The sequence below is a fragment of the Nannobrachium achirus genome, assembly GCF_963921795.1.
Source record: "Nannobrachium achirus genome assembly, chromosome: 17".
Lineage (NCBI taxonomy): Eukaryota > Metazoa > Chordata > Actinopteri > Myctophiformes > Myctophidae > Nannobrachium > Nannobrachium achirus.
Window position 1 is genome coordinate 22,209,087 of NC_137824.1, and position 20,110 is coordinate 22,229,196.

The 20,110-nt window shown below is 40.1% G+C and overlaps 2 protein-coding genes across 2 annotated transcripts; both read right to left on the reverse strand.

Annotated features, from left to right (window-relative positions):
* Positions 1 to 2,522: 2,522 nt before the first annotated feature.
* On the reverse strand, positions 2,523 to 7,793 carry eif1ad (eukaryotic translation initiation factor 1A domain containing). Its single transcript, XM_080745797.1, has 5 exons — positions 7,653 to 7,793; positions 6,634 to 6,808; positions 5,216 to 5,324; positions 3,708 to 3,816; positions 2,523 to 3,383 (listed from the first exon to the last, which is right to left on the reverse strand). The coding sequence occupies exons 2-5, from the start codon at positions 6,721 to 6,723 to the stop codon at positions 3,170 to 3,172; spliced, it is 522 nt and encodes a 173-aa protein (XP_080601923.1). The 5' UTR covers positions 6,724 to 6,808; positions 7,653 to 7,793; the 3' UTR covers positions 2,523 to 3,169.
* A 1,008-nt stretch (positions 7,794 to 8,801) lies between these two features.
* Positions 8,802 to 19,686, reverse strand: ctsf (cathepsin F). The gene is made up of 14 exons (XM_080746287.1): positions 19,282 to 19,686; positions 18,269 to 18,379; positions 17,518 to 17,599; positions 17,173 to 17,240; positions 16,848 to 16,917; positions 16,241 to 16,354; positions 15,835 to 15,983; positions 15,592 to 15,688; positions 15,184 to 15,264; positions 14,908 to 15,027; positions 14,371 to 14,435; positions 14,164 to 14,254; positions 9,830 to 9,888; positions 8,802 to 9,624 (listed from the first exon to the last, which is right to left on the reverse strand). Exons 1-14 carry the CDS (start codon positions 19,531 to 19,533, stop codon positions 9,550 to 9,552), a joined length of 1,434 nt encoding a protein of 477 aa, XP_080602413.1. The 5' UTR covers positions 19,534 to 19,686; the 3' UTR covers positions 8,802 to 9,549.
* Positions 19,687 to 20,110: the final 424 nt, after the last annotated feature.

Here is a 20,110-nt window from a genome sequence, read left to right on the forward strand (position 1 = left end):
ATCTTCACTGCAACCTTTTTTAACAATCGTCTATCAACTCTTGGCTGTTCATAGATAACCAACATCTATATTTGTACTGTATTATTTATATCCGCAGACATTATCTAAAGCAAGGGTCTTCAACAGGGGGTCTGGGACCCCTAGGGGGTCCTCAGAGTTACTACAGGGGGTCCTCCAAATCTTTGTGTGATAGAAAGAAAAGAATAAAATCTCCTTATTAGCCAGATTCTTAACCAGATTCAGAGAACTGACAACTGAGGCGTTGTGAGCTTGTAGATCAGCTATTTTCAGCAAAGAGGTCTGGTGTTGAGGGGAGAAGTATTGCCAGTTCAAGTGGTTAAATATCTGAAAACACAAATTGACATGAATCAAAAAAAAAAAAAGAAACACTAATGATTGTGCTGTCAAACAATGAAACTACAGTATATGGATCTGATAAGGTTGTGGGGGTCCCTGCTTCATTTCTCTCTCAACTAAGGGGTCCTTGGCCTGAAAACGTTGAAGACTCTTGATCTAAAGGCGTGTCCTAAAAGAGTCACTCTCTCATAAAAAAATCGAACCTCTGTTCGAAGTGGAGCTGTGTGTGTGTGTGTGTGTGTGTGTGTGTGTGTGTGTGTGTGTGTGTGTGTGTGCAACAGCGCCCCTCCCTTAACATGTGTGGCCAGAAAAGGTTACTGCAGGCTACATACCCGGAGACAGACAGACAGACAAACAGACAGACAGACAGACCCACACACACGGCCACGTATAGGGAGCTCCACACAGCTCCAAAAACAGGAACTGTGTCCTGTGTGCAATGTAAACTATACATCTTCTCTCACAGGTAGTGTTTGTCATGCAGTAGTTATTTGTCTAATGACACCTCACACTCTCGCCTCCCAACATGTGATGTGTAGGCAGTACTAGGAACTAGGGCTGTCACAACTATTACATAATCGCATGATCGCAATTATTTAAAGTAATCACAATTGTTTTGCATAATCGTCATAATCGTTTCCATGTTGAGAAATGTTAATATAGTTTCAAACACTTTAAAAAAGTAGTGGGAATAGCAGATCTACAAGCTCACAACGCGTCGCGATGCGACGCATTGTGAGCTTGTAGATCGGCTATTTCCACTGTCAATGTTCTTTTTTAAGTATAAAGTTGTCAAATACGTCAGTAATTTCTTTGTATATTTAAGTTATGTGTCATAATTGCCATGTGCAACTTCAAAGCCTTAAAAGCCAAACAGAAATGTAATTGTCAATGACAAAAACACAATTAAATCGTTAATCGCAGTTATTTGAGTGACAATTGTCATGTAAAATGTCATAATCGTGACAGCCCTACTAGGAACTGATCAAGGTACAAACTACATATCACTCACTGTAGCCCAATGTATGAAGATGAAGGAAAGTATTTCTCAGTGAGACTGAAGACGTTTTCAATTGAAAGTTTTAGAAAAGAACAGGAGGTCGCACAACTCGCAGCCACGATGCAATAATCTTTTTCTTTTATTTATAAATTACCCAAAGATTATTGCATCTTGGCTGCGAGTTGTGAGACCTCCTGTTCTTTTCTACATTTGTATCCTATCCACCATGGTCAGCACCTTATTATGCGCTCTTATTCCTTTCTTTGTTCAATTCACATTTTTAACATGTAACATGTAGGATTCAAGCCGTTAGCCAGATAACAGATTAGCAATTATTACTTTAGCCAACTGTCTGAAAGCCTTTTCAATTGTACAGGGAAGCCATTTAAATTGGAAAAGTAGTGGTATTCTGGGTCTCTTGGACTGTGCTAAGATATGCTGTGAATAATTGGGACCACTGCAATAATAGTTTTAAAATCCTGGAGCAGTGGAGCCATATGCAACTGTTAACGGATACATTCAGACGTTCTAATCATAGGTAATCATACAACTTCTAGGTAAGCAAAGATTATATAATTCTCTTGTATTATATAATACAGGAGTGTCAACACATCAGCAGAAATACACTACACGTGGCTTGCATAAACCACTAGTCACTATTCTGGGGTAAACATTCAGTGACGAATAAATGTGCAAGCTCACAACATGATTGTTAAGTGTTACTGTATTATTTATATATCTACATACATTTCCCAGAGGGGTGTACTAAAGCATTCATTTTATATTGAACAGTACAGTTGTAGAGCATTTTAACCTCTCATTCGAAGGAGATGAATGTTTCATCATACTACCTGTTGTCACACTCATACAGAAACAGGAACTGTGTCCTGTGTACAATGTGAACTATAATTATCTCCCTGGTCTATTTGTCTTAAACCTCATACAGTATACAATATTACCATCTGGTATGTGTGGCGTTATAGTTTTCATACATTTTGGATTTTTCCCTACAAATGATGAGTGATACTGCAGGGCATTTGGATTAAACTCTTTTGTACCAAGACCCTCATTTCTGTTGGATATTACTCTTAAATTAAGAGACAAAGGACAAGAGAGTAAAACGTATTTTTTACAACACCATGCTTTTTAATTACAACCACCTGTTGATTGGTTGAGCGGGATAGTCAAATCCCTCAAAAGTCACAGATTTATTCCTTTGTAAACAAAATGTGTCGTAATAAAATCAGGAATGTAATTAAGTGATTTAAGTCATCATCACAAAGTTCAATGTAATACAATGGGAGTTCAACCCGAGGCAAAGCACTAGCTGCTATATACCGTAAGCAATCTGAAATTATTGCTTTATTCATTTTCAACGACACATTTGCAGAGGTAAAATCAACATGCAAATTGTTTAATTGAAGTCTCAGTATAACAGAAATGATATTGTCTCAGAATTACTCATTGTAGGATTCATTTTGTTCCATCCCAGCAAGATCTTTGAGATTTTTCTAAGCCAGTGCCTGCTTGAAGACAAGGTAAAGGTGCATTATCAAGTAAGGGAGAAATTCCCAAGGGCAACGGAACACCCATTAACACATGCCATTTGTCGTTTCCCACGAGAATTGAAGTGGATTCACTGGATGCAAAATGGCTGCTGTGACCGAGCTGCAATGAGGAGCTTTTACGTCATGTGGAAGCGGAGCACAGCTCAAAGTAGTCTATCAGCATTGCAGCCGAGTAGTCCACGGCCAGATGGTTTCAAATAGCTCCCAGTGCCCACGGTCTCAGTGTGTCAGAGAATGCTCCCAACTAGGAACTGATCTCGGTCCTTTCCTCCTCATCCTCATCCTCCTCTTCATCACTCTCACTGTAGTGGTAGTTAGTGTTAGAGCGGTTAGTGTTGACAAATAGGTCACTCTCATCGTCTTCAGAGTCACTATCGTCCTCATCCTGCACCGCTTCCTTTCCCTGCTGTCCGTCTGTCTTCTCCTGAGACACCGGCTCTTCTGTAAAACCCTCTGGCCTAAAGGAAGGCAATAGACAAAATATCATGACCTACCGCAATGTTTCTCAAACTCAAACTTTCTTTCAATGTCTCCCCTTAACTCTGACAGTGTACAAATGGAACCAAATGGACCCGTTAGGGTCCATTTGGTTCCATATGTACACTGTCAGAGTTACAGACTTGTATGGGTCCATTTAGACCCCCCCAAAAGGAACCCACAGAGTCCCTGGAATCCACTTTGAGAACCACTGACCTACCCGATGACACAATGACACTTAGATTGGGGCAAGGATTGTCTGTGTGTTTGCTTATCTGTGCTTATATGCATGGGCACACACTTACCAGAGCTGTCTTTTTTGCAGGTCTTGAATGTGGTCTCTGTAGAGAATAAAAGTGATCTCTGCCTTCACCTTCTCTCCCTCCTCAATGGGGTCCACAATCACAAAGTCACCTTGGGGGATAGAGAGTCCAGACAATTAGTACATACAGTACTAAAAGTGTAAGCAGGATATGCTGGGACTGAACGTAAGTAATCTGAAATAAATCACAATTACAATATTATGAACTATGGCAATTTCCATATTGCAGCGGCTGCAACTAATATCAGAGAGAGAGAGAGAGATGGGGGGAGGGGGATAGTATTCTAATAAGGTGCCTTTGGAATTATTCGGCCCATGAATCAAGTATCAACCTATTCTACTGCTATTAATGATGATTCGATCACGCCCCTCTCCCCGATGCATTTTATTTATATCAAACGCCACAAATTACACCATTCACCATCCTAGGTTACAATAACAGCATTGCATTGGCCTATCAAGTGCTCACACAAATAATTATTCCCTGCCGATCTTTCTTTCATGTCTGAGGAATATTGATTGATTGAGGCATTTATTGAAGGCATAGGAAAAGGTACAGTTTCATGACAGTACAGTTCATTGATAAACAGTCAAACAAAAGGAAACTCAGGTAAGGCAAAGCTTATTTCCGTTGAGATCCTTCTCTTTAACTCATAACATTGAATGACAGACAGATAGAACACAGTACTATGCAGTAGATATAGGCACTGTCTCTTCCATTGACAGAGTGAAAAAGTCCATTCTGATTGCATTAAACTACAATACTCACCAATATTTAATCTCTACAAAGGACAGACAGACACCGTTGGTTATCTTCTTTGTCTCTGTAAAGACGTTGCCAGCAACTTTCTGTCAAACTCTGTGAAGCCAACAGTTTTTCTTCTTCTGCAGTGTTTTACTCCTACATTACCAGCGTGTGTTCGGTGTGGGAGTGAAGTTTTAAATCACTCATCGTCCTGTGTACCACCTGTTTTTAGTGGTACACAAGTGTAAGCAGCCGAGAGGAAAATAAGGGCCAGAATTTTTTAATTTGTTGGGAGAAGCGGACAGGTAGAGGTTTTGCACAATTTCTACCTTTTAGTGCACATTCTATATATCCATATGACATGTATATACTGTACATCTTCTGCATGCTTCCCAATGCCACTAAGGGGTTTTTACCCCTACCTGCCTCCATTAATCTGTACCAACTTTAATGTTTTATTACATGCAGGTTGGCAGTCATCAGAGCACGCCATACTGACATTTAGCCGCTTAATCCTGTATGAGTGAGTGACAAGTAAACCCTCTTGAATCACCGTTCACGAGGTACAGGGAGCAGGTGATGTGACTCAGAGGCAGAGCATCACAAATCTGTGGACTATCTGGTTGAGCCACCAGGAGTTTCTGTAGCGCAGATAATTCAACTCTTGATAACTCCTGCCTAATGAGAACATTCCACTGCTAAAAAGATCCCTATGAAAAAAAGTAGAGTGTCACTATATCATTTACCTCTCTTTATCCAGAGGTTCTTCCGGAACTTGGTGGGCATGCTCACCAGAAAGGCCTCGCCCTGTGCGGTGACAGCCTCATGCAGGTTGTTGCCACGGCTACCGATGACCTGTAAGGACACCAGAGAAACAAATAAAGACCAAAGGACAGGGAATGAGGTATTCGTTTTGGGAGTGCATCAAATACTGCAGCACAATTAAAAAAGCTGTGTTGAAAAATGTACAGTACATTGCTTCCTTATTTTGTGTCGCTTGACTGACTAATGATAGTAACTGCAATGAATCGCTTCAACTTGGGGTCGGCTATTGTGATCTAGTTTCATAACAATTTAAAAATCCTGGCAGAAAAAGTGTGTTTAGAAAAATATCTTCACCTTTCCACGGGCTTCACACAGACCACGTCCTCTCGACTTTTCCAGGTGAACACAAACGGTATGGACAGGCGTCATTATTTCCACGCATCAACCACAACGATCACCTGTCAGTTGTATGCCCCACAGGGGTGTAGCACCAAAATCTGGGCCCTGGGTACTTTAACTAATGAAAAATAACAGATATACAAGCTCAAGCTTGTAGATCTGCTATTTCTTTAAAATCGTGAACATTTGTGTTATGAATATTTGAATATTTCAAATCCTTCTAAGGTTTTTTGAAAAACCTGTTTCTATGTCAGTGGTGCTCAAACCTTTTCATGTGAAGGACCCCCAAAATGATATGTATTTGGCCACGGACCTCCATCTCAAAATATTTAGTTTCAGGAACCCCCCCAGAAGCAAAATGTGCATACATTTTCACGACTTTTCCTGAATTTAGCAGGAGACTCCAGAATGTTTACGATGTATCCTACTGTGCATCTGATTTGTATCCTTCACAACTCCCCCCAGAGGTAAGGGATAAAAGTGCAGCTAGGGCCTTAATGTTCATTCCGAGTCAGTGAATTCAAAGTCAATAACAAGTCAGGCCACACCACACAATCTCCTTAGGTATGTGTATGTGTCACTGAAGTAGAGAGAATGTGGTCCATGTGAAACTCATAGAAGAGTGGAGATATTTTACTAAACACTTTCAAATGTATATGAAATGAGTTGACTGTCCCCAAGTCGCAGCAATTCATTATTGGGCGAGTACACACTCAGTGTACTTTATGCCGCCGTGACTCCACGATACAAGAGGACATTGGAGTGATCATGAAATATAATATGTAATATCACAGCCATTCTAGGGCTAGATCTCTCCCCTGGACAAGCCTCTTGGAAGAGAAGTATCATGAAATATAATATGTAATATCACAGCCATTCTAGGGCTAGATCTCTCCCCTGGACAAGCCTCTTGGAAGAGAAGTAGGTAGGATTTAGTCTCTTGCATGGGAGACCCGTATTCTAGACCCTTATTCTAGAATAACGTGCAATGACAACCAACCTTCACTATCTGTTGATTTTCTGTAGGAATGACAAAGTCCCCCAGGACATTCTCCTTGACAACATGTTTGCGTTTCGTGGCCTGTGACATTATTGACGTTGAGCTTCAGTTCTCTGGACCAGCTGAGGAAGAGGAGTGTGTCTGTGATGCTTCGAGCTTCCGTTTTCTTCGCCAGCTGAAAAGGAAGGAAGAGAGTGAGCTGTGGATGCTTGTTGGATAGATCCATCCAAAACGGTACCTAAGCTTAATGGATTCTAAATAGCTCTATATTCTGATAGTACTCATTGCTATATTGGACGAGCACACACCATTAAAAGTAATAGGGCGCCGAATAGTCTAGAACAGGGCAGCCACGTCCATCAAGTTCATTTAAATGGAGAAGAGGTGCACTGTTCTATTTTTCTATAAGCTATATAACATAACAGTGTTTGGTCAGTAACACGTCAGGGGTCTCTCTGTCTCTCCAGCTCTTCAGTAAAGAGGTTGGGATACCAATTGTATCCAATCAGGACAGATAATTCATACAGGATACAGCCTTGCCATAGCCAAAGTGAGCAGACAACATTGGAACACTAAACAAAATGAAGCTGATAATTGGGTATTTTCTACTGATTGGACAACATTGGTAACCCACTTGAAAAAAAAGATTTCCTCTTGAACTGGAGACAGGGGGACCCTGAATACGTTTTAGTCGTATTTTGGATAACTGTTTAGTGTTTACTGGACAAACACTCTATACTATAGCATTACTTATTTATTACTATAAAAAGAGAACCCATCATCATAGCATAACTGAAGACGTATTCAGAAGCAACAAGCTCACCAAGTAACTTGAAAGTGTTTAATTTAACAGTTTAACATGTCATACACATAGTAGAAATGAACATGCCTACCTACTTGCACTTGCTAACCTAGATAGTCTGGACTGGACAGATGCTACTCCTAGCCTAGTAGCTAACCAAACAACCAAAACGAGATAATAATTACACGACAATTAAAAACAAAAGTTACATAGATACCTTGACGGATAGAAATGGGTTAAATATGTCTCTTTGATGACAATAGCCTGACAATAAGTGTGTATATGACCTCAGGATAAGAAGAAACACGCTTGGGATGGAGATTTGTTGTCCGTAAACATGTACTTCACCTCATGTGCGCCACTATTCTCGCGTGAGTAACGTCACCAGGCTTTCTTTCCACCAATACCGTCGGGAAACGTATTCTGAATTAACCAGTGTGATCCGGTCTACAACCCGCCTACTGTATCCGGTAAATTGTGCTCACACATTCATGCAATTTTAGTTTCCGTATCCGCTCTTTACCCAGACCGGATTAGCAACTTGATCACATTCTTGTGCTTTAGAGGTAGAACCACACACACTTCCGTTTCATATTTTCAAAATAAAATGTGACGCCAGAACCATTGATGAGGATGGTAATAACAGTATCAATCTGACACTGTCTGCTACTCTCTGTGCAAAACCAACAAGATTTGAAAAGAACAGATAAGTGCCTACATTCTCAAATGTAAAGATAAAATATGTATTTGGGTTTAATTCATTAGTCTTAGACTTAGATTTAGTCTTAGACTTTTTAATAACACAGATTTAGTCTTAGTCTTCTGAAATTGTTCTAGTCTTAGTCGACTAAATATAAAAATCGACTTAAGTCTTAGTCTGTGTTAACAAAATTAACACAGTTGTGTTAATAAGCTGAAAAGCTTACTAGGATCACCTTTTAGCTGACCTTGTACCAGTGATTTGTACTGTCCTGAAACTGTACTTCTTCCTATGCAACCTTCTAATAAATTCTTCAAGCAATCAATTGTGGTGCTATTTGCTAAGGTATATTCATATCATTATCTTTTTCAAATTATCTTTTATTTTAATTTGAAGGTGAAACGTTCGTCTTATTTTCAAGTCACTGCCTCACAAATGTCCATATAAAAGTAACACTACTATTATTATTATCGACAATTCCTTGCTTTCAATTCATCAAATAAATGGAAATTAGACATAGGACCACAAACAAATCCCCAGGATGTTTTTGTGTTATCCTTTTAGCAATGTCTTACTGCTACAGAAGACAAAAAAAAGAAAAACACAACTGCTGTTCTGTCCTGTGCTGTGCATGGACTCACAGCACATCATGAGATAAAGGATAGGTTGATTTCCAAACTTTATTCAACTTCCAGTCATATACAGTCAAGTATGAGGGTCTTCTCTGTACAGTTCATCCCTGCATTACAACATTTTAAAAATCATGAAATCAATCTTTTAGATTAAACCTGCAAACAACTTGGTTGCTCTATGCAAACATGTGGGGTTCAAAAGACCAATAAGGCCTAGATAACAACTCAACCAAAAATGCTACGGTATCTTGAGAACAGAACTTCAGTACAGACATGACATTCAGGGTAACAGCACACAAGTTCAGAAGTGCATCTCATTTCTCAAAGCACAGGTTCAGTAACTAGGTACAGCTTAAAAATGTATATTGTTAAAAATGCAATCAATCAATTGTTTCACCCTAGGATTAATGGAATTAGTTTAGAACAATCAATCTATATTGACATAACTTCAGCAGTGCTAAATAACTAGCTTAATCACAGCTGGTATGGTTAAAGTGACATGAGGTGTGAGGTATGTAGGTTACTGAGAACTTGGTTTGAAAGAAATGTAACATCAGCAGGACATACGTGCCTGACCCATATCTTCATGCACTTTAAAGGAAAACTATTGTTAAATAGTGTTAACAATGGACTCACTACTCATGATGTTCACATGTTTGAGTGCACGAGAGAGGGAGAGAGAAAGTGTGTGTGTGTGTGTGTGTGCATGTGTGTGTGTGTGTGTGTGTGTGTGTGTGTGTGTGTGTGTGTGTGTATGAATTTGTTTGTGTGTTTTTAGTTGTTTAGTTGATCACAGCAGAAGATGCCATCTTGTTGATCCCACACAGGTTTTTACCCCTGTATAAGTTATAGTAACCCTGTATGGGAGAGAGAGAGAGAAAGAGAGAGAGAGAGATGAATTAATTAGTTAATTGTTCTGTAAAAGCTTTGAACATAAAAAGACAAATCCTGCAAGAAACTAAATGTATTTATTTGGACACTAGAGAAGTCATTTGCTTGTTCATGAATCAATGGAAAACACATTCAGTCAGTCACGGCTCTTTAGTTTGAATGCATTCTTACTTGTTCCCCATAATCCTCTCCCCAGCTGTTCTTGATGGCCCAGAATGGAATGCCTTTACCTGGACAAACAGGTACAAGTTATGACGGAAGTGAGCTTCAAGCATAAATCCAAGGGCCGCAGTAATTACAGAGCAGCAAAACAATAACATTACCTCCGAGTGCCGCGCTGCGAGCTTGTAGATCTGCTATTTTTGAAAAGTCGTGAAAATGTGTGCAAATCTTTGAATATATGTATTTTTATGCGAACATTTGTAACTCAAATTTTGCTTCTGGGGGTCCCTGGAGCAACATATATTTATTTTAAATGGGGGTAAGTGGCCAAATACATATCATTTTGGCCACTGACATAGAAACCTAGGTTTTTCAAAAAACCTTAGAAGGATTTGAAATATTCAAAGACTTTTTCACAATCTTTCAAAAATAGCAGATATACAAGCTCACAGCGCGGCACAGAGTGCCGCGCTGTGAGCTTGTATATCTGCTATTTTTCAATAGTTAAAGCACAAAATAATGCGTAATAATGCATTCCCCCTATGAAGAACATTCATGGGGGGCCCGCAGTGAATCCTTGTACCAAGGGCCCAGAATTTGGTGCGACACCCCTGTCTCCAACCACTGCAGATGTGCAAGTTATCTTGTATTAACATACTCTACCATACAGATTGGTTAAAATAACAAAAAATAAAGATGGCAGGGTGCTCAGAGACTATCCCATAATATAGTTTAAAAGGCCTCGCACACTGGGGAGATATTGCATCAGATCAGATCTCGTGCCCGGGGGGTTGATCGGTGATCATTTCAAACGACGTCTTGAATTCGGGCCCGGTATATCCCGCTGTGCCAAGTGAAATATCTGAGACCATTACACACGAGACCGACGTCTAGCGATTCTAGCCTCTTGGCGATCTCGGATGGAATCTTTTTATTCCTCAAGAGGAATAAAATCAAGAGTTGGGGATAGGCCTATATAATATCTTTATTATATTTATATAAGATAGGCTAATAATATATTTGGCTTGGAGTTGGCTGTCAAATCATCTTTTACAGCGTCACAACGGCGAGGTTTGGTTTGACAGTTAATTACCTTGAGTGCGCTGCATCTGTGATGTGATGTAGTCCACATTTTGAAGAATTAATACGGTTTTTAGGTGAAAACAAGGGGAATGCATTTGTTGTTCTGAGAATGGATATATGTGCACGATAAAGTGTACAGTTTACACCTCCTCGCCTGTCAATCAGTCAAAAAAAATGGTATGAAAGCATCATGCTTGCTATATAGGAGACTGGACGAAAGCATTCTCACTGATTTAACTCACGTTCCCAGCCTACATAATAGACTACTGTGTAATGTGTATAACGTGTATTTGCCCCTTTGCTTTTTTTTCCTTCGCTTTTTTTGCGCAGCCTCTTAAGGCACGCATGGTGCTTTAAATATTAAAACGGCGATATATTCGCCGTTATATATAGGTCTATATAATAAAGAGTCTCTCTCTCTCTCTCTCTCTCTGTCTGTGACATGTTTGTAGCTAATAATGCAGTATTGATACTTTTACTTAAGTAAAGAATGGGAGTACTTTTACCATCACTGCTCAAATTAACTGTTCATCATAGCGTGAATACTTTCAGGTGTGTATCTGATCAATGACATCAAAGCGACATGTTGTCTGAGCGTCTTGTGAGCATGAGAGAGTTTGAACTTGAACGATGTTGTGCGCTACATCGTGATTACATAATACAATTAATTAAAAGGGGAAGAAACACGCAAATTAACCCAGGATGTATTATTGTGATTTCTCCTCCTATAGCTCTCTCCCTCTCCTCCGTTGTGAGCTTGCAGATAGGCTATTTTTCATACGCTTGTTGAAGGATGAGTCAATGTGATGCCAGTCACATAGACCTATTAGCCTGTTATATTATTTTGAAAGGGGCAGCGGTTCTCAAACTATATGGTTCCCGACCCAACGTGGGATCGCGGAAGGTCCCATGGGCTTTGCCGACCAAAATAAATAAATAATGAATATATTGTTGTAACCAACAGCATGAAGCGAACGACGCGTCCTCTCCCTTTCCACACATTCCCCAGCTTATGGAGATGGTAACCAAATGGACCCTATTAATCTTCTTGAGGGCGTAAAATGGTTTCATAATCATGCGTGTTGAAATATTAGCGCTACAAGCTCACGACATTTTGATCTTGTGTTGTATGTCTCACTTTATAGATATTATAATTATATATTCAGTTATTTTTTGGCAAGCGAGACATCTGGCTCTGCATGACTACTAGATATTAAGTTAACTATAAAAATAAGAACAGATATTGCATCTGTGATAAAGTGGAAAGGATCCCAGCGCGCGTCTCGCTCCTCTGGTAGGTGTAAATTGTTTTACGCATAGTTAAGAAGGGCATAATAATGCAGTCGTCCAGTATGATTTCATTCACTATACATATTTTAAAAGATTACAGTCTCCATCACTGCCACTCTTCTGGAATGTTTGTACCCAAACTTTCGCAGTGTGCAATGTGATGCGCATCCAAGACACGGCTGAGAGTGTCGCATCTCCAATATCATTGATTTAATAAAATCCATTGCCTCATCCAAGCCTTCAACCAACTGTACAAAAAGGATGATGATAGCCCAATATATTATTATCTTTTATAAATATAAAAAATATATTATATATATATGGGGAAAGGCTTTCGTGAGGTGATAGAATAGGCCTACACTGCCTTGTCGCCAAATGACTGCGCAGAAGAAGAAAAAAAAGAACGCTATAAGCTATAACGTTTTTGAACAAGTGATTACAACATTTTAGGGAGAAAGTAGGCTAAAGTAAAAAGTAAGTAGGATAATAATAATAATAAAAGTGTAGGCTATTCTATTGTGAGGTGACAGAATAGCCTACACTCTGCGCAGCCTAAAAAATAGGAGGAGGAGATGGCTTCATATAATCTGAAGCAATCCCGTGTGCTCATTCAGACGACAATAATTGTAAAGGATTCCTACCCGATGACCCGAGAATATCAAGCTTTTTTGATATTCTCGGGAGAGCTTCCGACGAGTCCCGAGGCCATAAAAATTCCATTAACATAATCCGATCGTGTCGGGGTACCGTACAAACCCAAGACCGAGTCCGGGGCCGACCGAACGATTTTCCCGGGGGATCATCCCGACAATCGGCCCCGGGGAATAGGCCCCGGGCTCGGCCCAGTGTAAAGGGGCCTTAAGATAAGCAGAAGTCAAATTGTCCTCTCAAATTGTCCTTAAGAAAGAAACTGAAATAGCATGCTGAGTTCCCACTAGTGGTGACAAACGCTACAAAACGACCAAGTGTGGTCAGCTACAATGATGCTGAGTCACACTTCAAGTGTTGCTCAAACCACAGTGCATGAATGGCAAGGGTAGGGTTAAAAAGCACAAGTGATTATTTTTGTTCCAATTATGGAACCGAGAACTGTCGGGAGAGAGAAGGGGAGAGCAAATGGTGAAACCAAAACATAGGATTAACTCTGCGTCATTGGAGCGTGGTCAACTTGTTTTGCAGCTGTGTCAGGCATTAGTTTGTAGCTTCATGTCTCTGGCTTGAGAGGCTTCCATTGAAAATCACTTTGTTTATTGGTGCTAGTGTGAACGCAGCATTACTGTTACACAATTTAAGATCTGCAACTTGAATTTCCGTTTCCACAAGTGCGGAAGTCAGAGAAAAATGCGACCGGCGAAGGTTATAATAGTTTTGGATTTTTCCATTAGTTTTTATTTTTATTAGTTTTGAGGTTTTGTTTTCAATTACAGTTTAGTTTTAATTCGTTTTTAAAGTGAGGTTGCTAGTTTCGTTTCGTTTTTATTTTTTGAAAATGCTTAGTTTTAGTTTAGTTTTTATTAGTTTTAGTGTTAGTTTTAGTCTTTTACGGTATTTGTCAGGGGTGAGATAAAAAAAGCTCCGGAAAAAGTATTGTCTAATAAAGAAAATCAACAAAACATCATATTGTTGAATGGCAGGAATGTTGAGACATACAACTTCTCTCTTTGACCACACCATCTGGTGTTTTTTATTTTTTATTTCCACAAAAGACGAAAACTAAGGAGATTTTCTCTATAATTTTATTTTATTTTAGTTAGTTTTGTAAACACACAATACCGTTTCAGTTAGTTTTCGTTTTTTTAAAAAGCTTAGTTTTTATTTTTATTTCAGTTAACTAAAATGTTTTTTCATTCTAGTTTTCGTTTTTTAGTTAGTTTTCGTTTACTATAATAACCTTGCCATGGGCAGCCTGAAACAGACAACGAAAAGACATCATAGAAGATATTGTATAGAGTGGATGTGTATTATCTTACGTTCTCCATATCCCACCAGCAGCACAGCGTGGTCAATCATCCAGGGGTTGCAGAAGATCTTCAGGGGGTGAGATATGCCCTTCCTGTAGAACTGTGTCGAGAAATTATAGATTATGTTTAAAAATAACTTAAAGGTGGCAAATTTAAATATATGGTCTCAAGTTGATCATCTAGTAGAGTAACTTCTAGTGTTTTATTTTTTTTTACCTGCATGGCAAAGGCATTCAGGGCCACAGAGGCAGGTCCATTCTCAGCCAGCCAAGCGGCAATTTCTGAAACAAACATTTAATGAATACAAAGAAAATTTTAGGATGAGTGATATGGACAAAATAAATCAATTCAATAAATTGAAATATTTAGAAAAATATTTATATATAATATTTATTTTTTCTATTTTTGAGTCATGATGCATGTCTGAAGCGTGTGTGATGAAGAGCGCAAGCTCGAAACGTCACTAGGCATTTAGTGGGTGCAATAAAACCTGTTCTGCAATGAAGCCCATAAGTGTCTTTGAGTGAATCTTTTAGTCACGTATCAAGTATAAAATAGGGCCCTATTATGGGCCACATGGCTCGGCAAGTCTTACTTATAAAATATGGAACTTAAGCCATATTACGATATCCAAAATTCCAGACAATATCCAGTCTCATATCACAATATCAATAATTCGATATATTTCCTAGCGCTAATACAAATTGGCTACTTTTTACCAAACGTTGTTGTTTCGTCATTATGCCCCCTCACCCTTCTCATCTTTGGGCAGTTCCACAGAACTGTTGATGTATGCGGCGACCTTCCCGCTGCTGAAGTCACAGCTCTCCTTGTGACCAGTGTAGGAGTAGTCTGTCTCAGTCTCCAGACCACCTGAAACACACACCATAGTTGAAGATGAAACATTAATGAAGCGTATGACTTGACTCTTTACAATTATTGTTTCATTTATATTTCGTCGTCGCACAACCCTGTTGTGTTCCAGCATGGAGCACCTCGCTCAAACCTATCCACCCTAGTCTTTCTCACCCAGCTTCTCAATGGCCTCATAAGCATTTGATGGCAGCCCGCCTCCACATGCCTGGTCCAGCCTATCACAGTCAACCAGCTCTGTGAGGGACACAGCAATAAACAAGTCAGTTTATCTGTATAAGTAAATACTGGTGCAATTAACCATGACCACAACAGAAAGTTGTCTTGTTTACATGTGCTATAAACCACTTCCAACCTGACATCTCTATTGTGGGCATGGCATTATGTAATCTTCAAAAGTAAAAGGTTAATACAAAATAAAATACGTTGCAGCGTTGTGAGTTTATACTGTAGATCCACTATTTCACAATGTTGTATGATTAGGAATAAAATAATTCTTAAATGGTTAACTGTTGGTCTGACGTTGTGTCTATGCATATCTGTGTATATGTGTGTGTGAATTACCTTGTTCAGACAGCGACAGCAAGGTGCCATTCTTCAGGAACCACTGGCCTTCAATGTTGCCTGTGACGGAAAACGCCCAGCAAGACCCACACATGCCCTGCGAATGCACATAGATGCGTACACAGACAAACACACACGCACACACACAAAGTGAGAGTGTGAAGGTAAGAGAGAGATGTTAACATAGCCTATAATATTCATGAATCTTTTTGGCATTCAAAAGTTCATCTTTGAGGCCTCTACCTGGTTTTTAACAGAGCTGACGGCTCCATGGTCCCTCCAGTCGAAGCTAGCAGGGGCAGGAGCACGGGCAGGAGCGGCCGCTTTCATTGACCGATGCAGAGAGAGTTGGCTCAAGAGGGGATTCAGGTACGTAGAACGAAACTCCTCCTCTGCAAGTGGTAAAACATGAATGAGAGAACAAGCGAAAGAGAGAAGTTTGCAAAGCATGCATGAAAAAACAAAGCATGATGTGGATTTAAAAAAATGGAAATGTACTATATCGTCGCTATCGGGCTGTTTGTGGGTTTTATAAATATTTAACCAATGAAAAGTGTTAACAAGAGCTTGTGACTAAATAACAACATTGTATCCATTGAAACACAGGTTCTTTCCCCCCTTTAGGGGGTGACTAACATACAGTACACACCAGTGAGATCACTGAACTTGGTGACCCCATACTCAGCAGAGCCTTGGTCCACAGACTGGATCTTCTCAGCCGTTTTCAGATTTTGGTGGAAGATACGCAGACGACGGTCTACCTCTGCAGGGTCATAGGTTAGAAAACATTTTAATTCATGGAATTAAATTGCAAAGCGAGAATGAGATGTTGAAGCACCTTGGATATGTTTTTATTTTATTTTATCATAAAATAAAATACATCATAAAATACACTTTTTCAGAGCTAATATTTTATGACACTAGAAATGTAATCCCTAACTTCTTTTATTATAGTATTATTATTATGTATAATTTCCTGCTATTTATTGAAAAGTGACTCTGTTTATCTTTGTGTAATTACACATGTGCCGGGTCCCATTTTCTGTAAACAGAGTTCAAAAAACGGTGCTGATACTTAAATCCCACATGTGTTAATTGTCCTTGGATCACATTTGCAGGTTCACTTAGGAATGAAATACAAAAAGACCAATGCTTTTTTCAGATCTGGATTAGGAATGGCTTTGTGTAAATATAGGGAGGCACACTCACACAGTGGCATACTGTTCTGTCAGAGTATTTGTGGACAACACACTCACCCTCCTGGCTGCTGTAGACCTTATTGTATTTGGCCACAAACCCTTTGAACTGGCCCAGCAGCTCCACAGACTGCTGTCAGATAATGAACACACACACACACACACACACACACACACACACACACACACACACACACACACACACACACACACACACACACACACACACACACACACACACACACACACTTAGCATGACAGCATAACAACCACCAACTGAAATACTAAGACACATTTACCTCGTCTAAGTAAACAGTATGTTGTTTTCAATATCAGACTACGGCATAGATGATCAATATGTTGACATGTTGTCAATATGCGTCACCTCCAGTGGTTGGCTTGTAGACAGTGGCAGCTGATCAACACTGTTGGTCTCCTCTGGCTGTTGTTTAACTGAGAGAAGGAGCACAGAAGAGAGGAGGTGAGTACCAATGTGCACAGTACACTGATGCCATTTGGACGTGACGTTTCGGCCTCATAGGCTCCTCATCATACAGTGAGTGATAAATTGTAACTTTGGAGAAAGATCTGCCCCGCACATGGTAAAAGCTAACATAAAATGATCCAGGAGTGTTTACAGTATATGAGCGTGCTTACAATGCTGTCATTTTGATTTGTGTTTATACAATTTTATTTATGGATTTTCTTTTTTCTCCAGACATTGACTGACCTGCAGGCTGACACTTCTGCTTGAGCATTGTTGAAGTGCCCTGCCACGGGACGTCCCAAACCTCGAACAAACACACCTCCGTCTAGGAGGTATTTGATATGAAAGCATAGAACACAGTAAAGACAGGTGTGTGTGTGTGTGGTTGAGTTTCTTCAGTTCTACAGGTAAAACAGGATGTCAGTGTATGCTTCACAGGATGACATAATGTAAAGTCACAGAATAAAGCCAACTGTTGTGCATTTGCTAGCTTAGTAAGAGGCTATGAATCACCAGACTATGACTGTACAGACTAAAACAGAACAAAGCAAGGATTATATGGTACCCCCTGAAGACTGCTACATGCAGTCATGCACTCTCTCTCTTTTGCAAATGCAATGTTAACCTCTTCTCTTGCAAGATCTTGATTACAATAAATCAAAAAAGAAAAGTAAAAACATAAAAAAAAAAAAAAAAAGGAAAACATCAGTAAGGACTCCATCTTAAGAACCTTTTCAGAACAGTGCGGACGTGAATAACAGCACAGGGATTTAAGAAATGGAGTGAAAAAATAGATCTTGAGCTGTGCTGACTGACTGACTACATAGAACAGATTTCTCTCTTTCTCCTCTCTCTATCTCACACACACACGCACACGCACGCGCGCGCACACACACACACACACACACACACACACACACACACACACACACACACACACACACACACACACACACACACACACACACACACACACACACACACACACACCTACCTTCAGTTGGTGTGGCTCAGGATAGAAATCGCATGTTCTGAGCACAGTAGATTTCTTGCACTGTGTGTTGCTCAACTCCACTGTGATGGAATAGCGGATTCCCTTCACCAGCTGCAATTGCAAAACCCACAAAAGATTCATGTTTTTTGTAAACCCAAAGATCAGTAGCCTAGGTCAGTGCATGGTTCTCAACCTAGGGTCCTCACATGATTTTGGGGGGTTGCAGTGAAGTGACAATGTATGGACTTTTAAGATTTAATGTAATGAACAAATAGGCTACTATGAAAACTGGTCAAACATTGGCCAAATTGTCATTTAATATAAGAAACAGGCAAAACCTTTGAAAATGGACAATCAACAATCTCACAAGGCGCTGTGAGCATGTAGATCTGCTCTTTTCAAAATATTTATCAGTGGAATCGAAAATGTAATGCCTCAACTTCTACATTCCAAGTGCTTGTCAGGGTAGGGGGTAGCAACACAGTTCTATATTTATTTACACACACACACACACACACACACACACACACACACACACACACACACTCACTCACTCACTCACTCACTCACTCACTCACTCACTCACTCACTCACTCACTCACTCACTCACTCACTCACTCACTCACTCACTCACTCACTCACTCTCTCACACACACACACACACACACACACACACACACACACTCACTCACTCACTCACTCACTCACTCACTCACTCACTCACTCACACTCACACACACAGTATCTAAATGGTTATAACGGTTTGAAGCAGTAATAGTCATGTGATCGTTGATGGATGCGCAGATGTCACGCTGTTCAATACAACAGCGCTGCAGCTGGTGCACTGACGTAGTTGTTTACAAAAACATGCACTGTATGTAGGTTAGTATGACAGTTATAAACGGTTTAGGCCCATTATGTTTGTAAATAACCGATTCGACACAGAAACATGACTTATTAACACGGTTATTAAACAGCATTAATAATCATAATAATAATATTAAACATCATACCTGTTTGCTTGCAGAAATAACCCTACTGACTCTGCGGACGTGCATTGTATTCGAGCCCAGGTTGTAACGCTCCTCGGCAAACTTGAGGGCCTTCATCAGTCCGGGGTCCGTCTCCAGCAGTCGGATGGGGGACCCCGGTGGCCCGATGAGAGGCCGGTCGAGGTCCTCACCCAAGCCCCGCACCGAACCTAGAACAACGGCCACGGCCAAGCACACGAATAAAGGACCGCGGCGGTAGAACCCGGCGTCCATGTTGGTAAAACCGCAAGATCTATTAGAGCAGAAAAGGACCGGCGTCCAGTGGACGTTCCACTAAAGCAGAACGTTTGTTTAATCAGTTTACACAATGGTTCAGATATCTTATCTAACCTAACAATGAGAGAGCGATTACACAGCCTAAGGTCAGTGTTGCCAAACAAAACGGGAACGATGAAACACGATGGGAGGAGACTGTTGGTATTAAAGGGACGGGCTATGTTCAAGAGCTGCAGCTACGGCTGTGTTGTGTTGCACATTCTGTGCTCCTAGATCCTTCTATATGTTAATAACTGGTTAAAACCTTCGTAACTACAATACGGAGACGATAGAAAACCATATATGTAGACCTATATCTTATACAGTACACAGAGGAGGCCTACTGTTAGTATTCATTTATGTTTTACCTTCCAAGATTCACTAAAAACTAAAATCAATTGCTAATAGTCTGTGGCATCAGGGGCGTAGGGAGCGGTAGGCGAACGAGGCGACCGCCTACCAACTGAGAAATGATCTGGCAAAAAAAAAAAAATAATCTCCCAAAAAAAAAAAAAAGTCTCTTATTGTGTAAAGG